The sequence below is a fragment of the Taudactylus pleione genome, unplaced genomic scaffold (genome assembly GCF_031769625.1).
Source record: "Taudactylus pleione unplaced genomic scaffold, aTauple2 ptg000587l, whole genome shotgun sequence".
Taxonomy (NCBI): Eukaryota; Metazoa; Chordata; class Amphibia; order Anura; family Myobatrachidae; genus Taudactylus; species Taudactylus pleione.
Window position 1 is genome coordinate 3,035,001 of NW_028284989.1, and position 11,514 is coordinate 3,046,514.

The 11,514-nt window shown below is 39.1% G+C and overlaps 1 protein-coding gene across 1 annotated transcript; it reads left to right on the plus strand.

Annotated features, from left to right (window-relative positions):
* The first annotated feature begins 509 nt into the window (after positions 1-509).
* On the plus strand, positions 510-11,027 carry LOC148481278 (olfactory receptor 10AG1-like). The gene is made up of 2 exons (XM_088453733.1): positions 510-1,412; positions 10,920-11,027. The coding sequence occupies exons 1-2, from the start codon at positions 510-512 to the stop codon at positions 11,025-11,027; spliced, it is 1,011 nt and encodes a 336-aa protein (XP_088309859.1).
* Positions 11,028-11,514: the final 487 nt, after the last annotated feature.

Consider the following 11,514-nt stretch of genomic DNA (forward strand, 5'->3'; position numbering starts at 1 on the left):
GCAAATTTTCTCTAAATACTATGATCTTTGTTGAATATACCTCACATGTTCTGTAGCATGTTTTATGTTATTAGGGGCTCTATGTATCAATGGTGCTGTATTAGGTGTATTATGTATCACTGCATATTTCAGTGATGAATAATATTGTCATGGCAGAATTTATCATGACTGGGCTCCTTCTGGAAACCCACCAAACCCCAATCAGAGGTTTTCTCACCCTCACCAGCAAAAAGGTAATGTGAAAAGCACCCATGCATGCCAATGGGCTTTTTTCCCGGAGGGGATCCAGCAAAGCATCCATATATTGCAAATTCAAGATGGCATTACCTAGAAGTGCTTGTTAAACTGGGCAGACACAGCTTCATAAATAGACCCACTTGGAAATATTTTTATGCATATTTTTTTTAGTTGATTATGATAGAAATAAGTTTATGAAATTTCTGTTTTAAAAGCTAGTAATTAAATAATTACACTTACTCATTTTTGCTGTAGGATCATTTCAATCAAAAATGCAAGCTGTGAACAAATCTGCAGTGAGTGAATTTATTCTTCTGGGTTTCCCCAACATCCACAAGTTACAGAATGTACTTTCTTGTGCCATTCTATTGGCATATGTTGTATGCATCACTGGAAACATTACTATCAATTTTTTAATAATAACTGAGCCTTGTCTTCGTAGCCCTATGTACTTTTTCATTGGGTCATTTTCTGTTTTGGAGATCATGTTTGTCTCGGTAACTGTTCCGAAACTCTTAGATACCCTCATTCAGACCAAGAAGACCATATCAGTTTTTGAATGTTTTACACAGATGTACTCGTTCAATGCACTGGGAGTAACTGAATGCTACCTTCTTACATTAATGGTCTTTGATCGTTATTTAGCTTTAAACAACCCATTGCATTATTCTCTTATTATGAACAATACATTTTGTTACAAATTGGCAGTAGTTCCATGGTTGATTGGTTTTATTTTGGCTTTCATCCCTACAATTTTCACAGTCCTTTTAGATTATTGTGGCCCAAATGAGATCAATCACTTCTTCTGTGACCTGGCACCACTGCAGAATTTGGCATGTTCAGACCCATTTGTCAGTAATTTGGTCACAAGTTTGGTGGCTGTTTTTGCCACTGTTTTGCCTTTTTTTATGATAATAGGATTCTACTATCATATCATAAGGACTGTGTTAAAGATTAAAAGCAATGATGGTAAAAAGAAAGCTTTCTCCACTTGCTCATCCCATCTCATTGTAGCCTCTCTGTTCTATGGCACAGCTATCACCGTGTATGTCAGACCTAAAGGTAGTAACAATGATAAGTACCTGGCTCTTGCATATACTGTTCTTATACCAGTGCTGAACCCCTTTATTTATACTTTACGGAATAGAGATGTAAAGAATGCTTTGAGAAAACTAATCAGACAGCATCACATGCAGTCTCAAAGTTAACTTGATACAAAGACTCATTTACATAAATGTATATTGCAGATAATGAGAAACATTACAATGAATGGCTATGATGTTATCTTAGTGAGGTGCAAAATATAATCTTAATTATCCTAATGCTTATATGCAATTTTTTTTCAAAATTAACTTGGCTGCACCCCGTTATGGGTATCTGAGTCCAGGGGGTAAATTTACTAAGAACCGAGTTTGATCGAGTTTTGTTGTTTTTAAACTCACTTTGCTTCACCAAAACTCGGATGAGTTTTCCCTTTAACAACTCGCAAATTTACCCAAGAAGTGAGTTTAGCTGAAAGTGAGTTTTTCGATGCTGAAGCAGATCGAGATTTTTCCTCCAAATTTCCTCCAAATTGCGAGTGTAGAGGAGAGTTTAAGGAGAGTTTAAGTGAGATTACTCACCCGAGATTGCAGTGTTTTCTCTCTTCCAAACTCATGGAGCAAGCAGCCTGCACATATCAGTGAGATATGTGTAAGCTGCTTGTGTATTAAGACCTGTAAAAAATGGGTTAAATAATTAAAAAAGAATGACAGAGTCCCCCCCTAAAGTTTAACCAGCCCCGGACTAGCCAACCTGTTCTGGTACCTAAAATGAAGGGGGAACAAAACAAGTAGGGTTCCACCATAAATTAGGTACCAACACCAGGCTGCAGGGCCAGTCTTGGTTTTAATTATAGGGGTTAAAAATTTGTGTAGGGGTACCCCTATAGTTAAAACCAGCACTGGACCCTTTCTAGTGGGGGGCTGATGCCATAGCCAGGGGAGCCCATTCACCGGGCCCCCTAGCCACAGCATCAGCCCTGACCACTAGTCAGCCAAGGCCAAGGATACCTGGGGAGTTGGGGACCCCTCAAATAAAGGGATCCCCCTCTCCAGGGCACCCCTGGCCTAGGCTGATAGCCCAAAGCTATCCTGCCACCCCTGGGTGGCGGGTTAATAGTGTAGGTGCAGTGTTAAAAATAGAATTAACAACATTGTCTTTACAGTAGAACTGCAGGTGCCAGCAAGCCTCCCCTGCATGGTGGTACTTGGAGAACCACAAGTACCAGCATGCGGGGCATTAAGGGGCCATTAGTAGCTGTAGTTCATCTGTATAGAAATGTTTAAAAAGACACACACACCATGAAAATAAAATGTTATTGCATCCATACATACACACACATACTCACCTTCTCCTAGATGTTCACATCACCTTCTCAACGTAAAGTATCCATTGGAAATACCTGTAAAAAAAGATCCAATACTCACCTTTAGTCCCATCATGTTCTCTGTAGTAATCCAAATAGGACCTCGGACACACTGTAAACAAGATGCTACAGCATATTGTTACATTAACAATAATGACAGCTCTGGGCTTGAGCTATCATTCGTGCTGAGCGGCCAGCCATTCAGCGGTGGCTTAACATTAGCATCCGCTCATTGGCTGGGTCCCACACGGTAGAGCCGCTCATTGGCTGGGTCCCACACGGTAGAGCCGCTCATTGGCTAAGCCACGTGGGTCCCAGCTAATGATCGGTGCTAATGGAAGCTGCCGCTGATTGGCTGGCTGCCCGGCACTAATGTTAGCTCAAGCCCAGAGCTGTCATTAGCATTACTGTAACAATATGCTGTAGCGTCTTGTTTACAGTGTGTCCGAGGCCCTATTTGGATCACTGCGGAGAACATCATGGGACTAAAGGTGAGTATTGGATCTTTTTTTTACAGGTACTTCCATTGGATAATTTACATTGAGAAGGGGTCATGAACATCTGGGAGAAGGTGAGTATGTGTGTGTATGTATAGATGTAATAAAACTTCATTTTCACAGTGTGTGTGTCTTGTGTTTCTTTACTCATTTCTATACAGGTGAACTACAGCTACCAATGGCCCCTTAATGCCCCACATGCTGGTACTTGTGGTTATCCAAGTACCAGCATGCGGGGGAGGCTTGCTGGGACCTGCAGTTCTATTGTAAAGACAATGTTGTTAATTCTATGTTTAACACTACACCAACACTATCAACCCACTGCACACCACCCAGGGGTGGCGGGGTTAGCCCCGGTCTATCAGTCTAGGACATGGGTGCCCCTTTATTGGAGGGATCCCCAACTCCCCAGGGATCACTGGCCTGGGCTGACTAGTGGTCAGGGCTGATGCTGTGACTGGGGGGCCTGGTGAAAGGGCACCCCTGGCTGTGGCATCAGTCTCCCGCTAGAAAGTGTCAGGAGTTGGTTTTAAATATAGGGAGAACCTCATGCCATTTTTTATCTCCCTATATTTAAAACCAGCTCTGTCCCTGCTGCCTGGTGCTGGTTCTTTAATTACAATAGAACCCTACACATTTTTTTCACTGTCATTTTAAGAACCAGGACTGGCTGGCAAGTCCGGGGCTGGTTAGTCTTTTTTTTGGGGGGGGAACCTCACGTAATTTTTAAAAAAATAATTAACCCTACTTAAGTTAAAAAAAAAAAAAAACATACACAAATCACAATGATTTGTATATGTTTCAGCCAAACTCGCAGCTTAGGAGGTGATTGTTTAAAACTTCTATTTCACAGTAGGTTTGCTACAATCTCTCACGAGATTGGAATCTCGAACCTTAGTAACTTTGCGAGTTGCATCTTTTTCATCTAAAGTACTTCCTAATTTGGCTGATGGTGAGTATTTTTGAGTTTGCAATCTCACATGAGTTTTAACAGTGAAAAAAGAGAACTCATTTCAAACTCACTTGAGTTTGTCTTTAGTAAGTTTGCAAGATGAAAAAAATGATGAAACTCTTTACAAACTCACGCAAACTCGACCCTTAGTAAATTTACACCCAAGTCTCCTTATCCGGACACTCCAAACTTCCAGGTGGCTTCTCATCCCATCTATTGCCCATCTGCACAACCTGAGACTGTGATCTAAGGTTCCAACTCCTGGCATCACATCTGATATCCAGCACCTCCATTACTGATCCTTCCTTCAAACTTTCATGAATCAACTGCTCCACTTCCCCTGACCTGCTCAATGACCTATTTACCTAATGCACCTCTTTCAGCTTTGACCTTCACCATTACTTAAAATGTTCCCCTTTCAATTCACCCAGATTCATTGGTACTTCTCAGATCGAAGTGCACCTTTCCTTTGAACCTAAACCTTTATTTGAATAGCTCCAGACTATATGGTATCTGCCACTGTGGATCACTAGAACTCTTTAACCTGTCTGTTACCTTTAAGGCTTATGCCACTTTGAAACTAACACTATAATTGCACCATCACTAGCTCCATTGATTCACCGCATTCTAATTGTCTACTCTTATCTGCTGTTTACCCTTTAGCTATCTTTACCATCTGTAATCATTACTTATATGCAGGTTGTACCTTCTATTGATTTGCTTTATTAATTACTCATCAATTAACTATCTCACTCAATGCTTACTCTTACACGTCACACTTCATTTATTGTCCCACTACTACTCTCTAATATTATACTCATCATTTTACAACAGTCTTGCACACTTTGTTATTTTACAACTACACTGTACTGCTGCCATTGTCATTCTGCTAGTGTAACAAAACTTTTCTACCTTCCAATATAGATTTTAGAAAAATTCTAATGAAACAGTAGTTATACAGAGATGTATGTAAACCATGTGCAGACCCGGGACTGCGATGTCATGCTCAGTGCCCCAAATGCCACAACATGATTGAAGTACTGCTGGCATTTTGGGGGTGGCAATTCTATTGAAGAAGGCAGCATTACGGAAAATGGGGCAGCTTACCCACAAGCAATGCTTATGGTTTGCTTTAGGAACTTTACATATTTTATTTTAAAGGAACATGTTGTCCAAAGCACCAACTTGATGTGAGAGTTGGAAATAAACACATTGACCCAAAAAAAGTACAAATATACATATACTGTGAAAGATAGATATCGTAGATGAATGCATGCCTATATAGGTTACAAATTACTGATCTGTGTATCTGATTGTATGAGATCTGATTGTATGCTATTGTGATTCATAATATTGCACCATTCCTTGGGCTTGTTCTGTTCTGTATTCCAAAAGGTTAACTGTGGTGACCCTGCAGAAATCATCACACCGTGCGGTTATGGAATATTATTAAAAAAAAGTTTTTATTTTGAATATACTTAAGTATATTACTATATTTCAAATGTTACATAACTGTATATTGATGTTTAGTCTTATTTTAATAAGCATTTAAATTGTAGTGTATTATAAGTAAATACTCCATCTCTGTTGTAAACATAAATTTATTATTATTGGTATAATGTTTTAGATCCTGTTTATATTCAGTTAAGCAATGTAATGTGCTTGACCTGAAACTGAAACTTCCCCCCTCTCCCCTGATACTGTAAAGACAAAAGAATCCCAGATTTGGGATAGTTTCAGCAGGGCCCTCTGGCTATTGAAGATCTGTTTGGCACACACAAAGAAGAAAGAACTGACCTATCTGATGTCAACTATATACATATCCCTGCCTGTATCCAATAATCTTATTCCCTAAGGACTATTTGAATGTGAACTTATAAATTGTACTGCAGTGACCATTGGAAGTCAGTGCATTCAGAATTGAAGCCTTGTATTGGTCCAATCATGCATGCACAGTGTAAGGGGCGGTATGCTATTTATTTCTGTTTGCAAATAAATCCTTTGGACTTTGGAACTCCAAGTGAGCTGAGCAGACTTCACAATTATTTACCTTTGAAAAATGGGGGCTCACAGAGTACTCTCACTTCTCTATTCGTGGACGAGAATTTGGGGTATCACCAGAGCTGGAAGATGCGTCACAAAAAGGTAAGAACAATTTGTTCTATATCTTACACCATCTGTGGTGATATACCAAGTTCCTACTTTATGAATTGAGAGAATGCAGAGAGAGAATTTGGGAAAAGGTAAAACAAATTGCATAGTCTGTTTAGATATTTGCTGTGTTTTAAAATAACTTTCTACCTCATAGTTACATTGCTATATCATTTAAAATTGTATACAGTAGCTCTGTGTTTCAGACTACACCATTTTATTGTTGCTGGTCAGACTTGCTAGACAAGTTAATTTAGCATATGAAAACATTGAGCCAGGACACAGACAATAGAATCTGTGGCCTTCTAACAAACTGAAACTGGCTCATAGTTTAGTTTTATCTCAGTCAATTTTATGTTTTACATAGAAATTATTTTAAATAAAAAGTACCGCCCCAGAATTCGTTTTTATCAGCACTAGGGTGGAAGCATCTTTAAGGTAAGAATGTAAATCGTTCTTTTTAAAGTGCATCTGGTGCCAAATACCTACAAAAGTCCTATTGCAATTTTCTTTTTTTTAATTATGTAAAGAGATTGTGTACTTAAATTGGTGGTTATGTTCAAGCGTAAGCGACTGAGTCTTTAAGTTATGTATATACTTCATTTACTGTTGGCCACTAAATTCAAACGTTTATATTTGTTCCTACTATAGTATAGTATACTGAAGAATTGTTAGGAGTTTCTGGAAATAAGCTACCAGCAATAGGAACATTTGCTGTACAGGAAAAAAAGTGTGTATGTGAATTGTGTGTTGGAAATATTGTTAAAAAGTTGAGGTCACTTCGCTTTGAGAAATGTGGGATACCCAGAGAGGTATAGAGCTGAATGCCCAGGTAAGAGGCATTCAGGTTTTTGAAATATACAAGATAATGTAGGGATTAGAAGTATATTTGTTGTGCTGTGAGGTTAGGTTAGCTTAAAAGTATATTTCAGAAATGCAAGTGGTTAAAGCAAAAGTTTTTATCTGCTTGAGTTGTTTACAACAATCAACAAAGCTTGCGGTAAATAGTACCAACGAAAGCAGGTGATTGGCCCGGCACAGAGACAAGTAAATTGTAACTGAGTGACTGTATCAGTCTTTAATAGGGTGAGTTAGGGACCACGCTGGAAAACACCTTGAGGTTGGCTTGGTGTGAAGGCAACACTGTATTGTGATAAGTGGAGGAAACTGACTGCAAAATGTGAGAAACTATTTCCTAATGTTGGTAGCTTTGATCCAGAAATATTGAGCACTGTTAAAGATAAGTTTTGTATGTTAAGATTGCTGAAGTGGCGACCTAAACATAATACGTGTTTGAATATGTGGTATAAACAATTTTTTACACAAGTCGCAAGCGCACCACCTCCGCCATATGCAGATGATGGTTTAAGTATCACTGATAAGAAAGTAAAATGTAATTTGTATCTAGAGTTGGAAAAAGATATATATGAGGATTGTAATGAATACAATGAACCTGCTTTAATTTCTGCTGTTTCTCATATCATCTAGTTACAGGAGGGTCCAATGGAGGGGAGGGGTAGTTTATGCTTCAAGTGGCCATTATTGAGGATCATGAGGTGCTCTCAAATGTTAGTAAGCCCAGGGGCATTCATGCTATTGAAACAATAGTCTCTGCAATCAGAATAAACAATAGTGAGCATGCAGTACGCACAATAGCTGTTCCTAATAGTAAAACCTGATAAGGATAGTATGATCCCATTTAGAAATGTAGCTAAGCACTGTCCTTGGAGTAGATCTGAATTAAGATCAATTATTACTTTATTCCCAGATCCTAGGAAAGATCTAACCAATTGTCAAAAATGTTTTAAGGATTTGGGTAATGCCCATGAACCCACAAATAATAATTGGAGAATAGTATTAATGGCATGTCAACCTCCCACAATTGATGTGCAAAAGTTTATTAAGGATAGTCAACTGGAGGAAGACAAACCTTTAACTGATGAGAATAATCAGGCGAACATTATTAACATTAACACTCAGTTAAAAATGTACTTCCCTGTAGTTGTTGAATGGCATAAAATTTTCTTCATAAAGAAAAAAGATAATCCCATATAGCTTTGTTGAAAATGGCCAAGTATACATTAATATCTGACATAAAGACAATGTGAACCACAGGGAAGTGGCTGTTTCAGTTCTTATGGATGGCCTTAAGGAGAATTTGAAAACAAGAGTTCAGACCTCTATTCCAAATTGGAGAGGTATTACGGTAGATGCCCTTAGGGAATCCACTATTAACCATGATAAAAATATAACCAAGAGAAAGGAAATGTAAAGTGAGAAATTAATGATTGTGAGTATACAGGCCCTACAGGAATAGCATACACAGCAGCAAAGGTACAGTGGATGGGATGGTAAGGAAAGACAGCCACAGTCAGGTATGTATTACACATGTGGACAAATAGGACATATGGGCAGGAAATGTAAATTGGGACAGTATAAGAAGGGAAATACAGACTTAGGTTATCTCAGGTACATGGGAAAAATTCCCCTTTACATAAACAGGAACAAGGTAATTGGCCTAGAAGGGATCAAGGATTAGAAAGAGGCCCACCACATGTGAATTATTCAGAGAATACCCAAGTACCTGATGCTACATACCAGAGACAAGCACAAATGATAGCCACAAATGCTACACGTGAGTATGTCAATAACTCTTGAAGTTTAGGTCATACCTGTGTGCTACAGCTAGTTAGATTGACAGAAAACCTCAAAGATGAACCTAATGTGAAAATTAATGTTTCTGGTACTAATCAAACTTTATTATAGATAGAGAGGTGACCAGATCCTTAATAACTTCTATATGTATCCATTTTTAGTCATATGGATAAGTTATTGTTATGATTATTATTATTATTTTTTTATCTAACGCTAAAACAATTGTTTCATCTCTTGCAAGCAGGACACAAGGTATAAGGATAAGCTACAGCCATATCAGTGAAAGGAGAAATATTTGGGACATATTTGACCAAGGAGACACTTGACACCAAACAGAATTTATGAAAAACACAATATAAGGGCTTGATCTAACGTTATATGCACACTATGCAGTATCTGCTCATTCTAAATCTGATACAAATGAACACAAGATGGAAGTTGTTTCTTACCACATCATCAAATAATATCCATCAAAAGATGTAATATGTTAAATCCTGTGATTTATTTACCTTATGCATCTCATAAGATACAAAGGCTGGAGAGTGGCGAGGATATAGCAGTTACACAGATATGCATGATTACATGGAACATTAATATCAGTTGGATTTCATATAATATAAAATTGGGGTCCTATGACAGATAAGAATCATGTTGTATGCCTATGACAGCAGGAGGCACACCAGTGGCACATGCACAACATATACATAGGCTTTTGACAGCCATATAACTACCAGGAGAGGTTGCAGGCATTAAGAGTGAAGCACACACATATGACAGAGACCCAGTGTTACTTTGCAACAGTAGAGCAGCAGACCTTCCTGTAAAGACAAATGTTACTAAGATAATGATGTTTGAAGTTTTTAGTGTACAGAAACTAATTGAAATACAAGTTTTGTGTTCCCAGCAGGAAAAGGCCATCTGGAAGGCGAAGGAATGTGGTCAGTAGTCCTTGGGACTCTGGAAGGATGGACAAGGTAGGCCAGTAGCCCCCAAGACATATCTTCCAAGCCTAGTAGAGGCTGCACATGGTCTGACTCATCTGAGTAAGGAAGGTATGTGTAACCTTGTGGGTGCATATCGGTGTGCACCAGGATTCTCTTCATAGGCTTTTAAGAGAGCAATGTTCTATCTTACTTGCTTGAGAAAGAACACTGGGAAAACAATACAGAACCATCCCATATTTCTCCTACAGACAGACCTTTTCAGGTAATACAAATCGACTTCATCCAACCATCACCCTGCAGGTATTTAAATTAAAATGTATTAGTTTAAATTGACATGTATTAGTTTGTATTGACATTTTCTCTAACTGGACAGAAGAATATTCAGCTGCCTCTAATACTGTTGTTTTTACTGCTAAGAAAATTGTTCAGGAAATTGTGTGTAGATTTGGTATTCCCAAAGTGATTGAGGTACTAATTTTACTGGTGAAGTTTTCCAGAACATGTGTAAATGCAGGGGTATTGGTAGCAGGTTGCACACTCCCCCTAGGCCCAAGGCTAGTGGACAGGTGGGGAGAGAGTCAATGGGACTATTAAGCACAAACTGAGCAGGGTGATGGTTGAAACCAGTTTAACGTGACAAGAAGCATTGCCATTAGTCATACACACCATCAGGACCACTTCCAAAACCACCTCTTAACCTGTCACCTTTTAAGATACTTTTTGGTAAACAACCCCATGTGATGATAGATCCTCAAGAAGATTTAAAACGCAACAATGAAGTAACTGTTCAGTACCTCATATAAAAAAATGAATAATCACTTGAGGAAGCAACAAAAGAACTCTAAATTATTGTCTCCTGAGAGGCCAGAAGCAAAATGCCATGAGATTGAGCCTGGGGAATATGTTATGATCTGAAACTTCTTATGTTCAGGTTGTTTAGTAGACAAGTGGGAAGGACCGTACCAGGTTTTGATGACCAGCACTACAGCCTTGTAGGTAGCCAAAAGAGTTACTTGGATACATGCCACCCACTGCAAGGAAGTCAGCAACAAAAACAGACAAAATCTCAGGTGTACAACTCCAAATTATTGATAATATATAAATGCAATAAAATTTGGCAATCAATAGAGGTTTTTAGCATAATCTTGGCCAAGGTTATGGGCCTACCCACCATATCCAGGTAACCTCTTTAGGGTAGGTCCCTAACATACTAGGATTCAAATCCAGAGTGCAGGACACACCTCCAAACTAGCCCAGCTAAGCTGCCCCAGGACACCGCCATAGTAAGAAAAGTGCAGTGTAAAAGAAATAGTTAAGAGCAGCCACAGCTGCATATAAAGAATGAAAATAAAAAAGTGAAGTACATGTATAATAAACAAACAGTGAACAAAGGGCCTGATTCAGACCCACTCGCGAGCGGCTGTCCGCTCGCAAGTGGGTCGAAGTTATGCACTGAGCATGCGCATGACGGAGGGAGCTCCGTCGTGCGCATGCGCCAGACGCGATGAGCGAAGGAAAGTCCTTCGCTCGTTGTGTCCGATCAAAGGGGGCATGCTGTCAATCAGAAGCCGGCCCACTGACATCACTAGTGATGTCAGTGGGAGTGATTTTGGCTCTGATAGAGCCAAAATCACACCGGAGCTTGCGGTTGAAAACCTCAACCGCAGGCTC

Bases quoted from the DNA above. Each gene is read 5' to 3' on its own strand.
- LOC148481278 (XM_088453733.1), top strand. From the start codon at position 510: ATGCAAGCTGTGAACAAATCTGCAGTGAGTGAATTTATTCTTCTGGGT. The intron at 1,413-10,919 runs ATCAGACAGCAT...TCTCAGGTGTAC, and splicing joins AGAATGCTTTGAGAAAACTA to AACTCCAAATTATTGATAAT.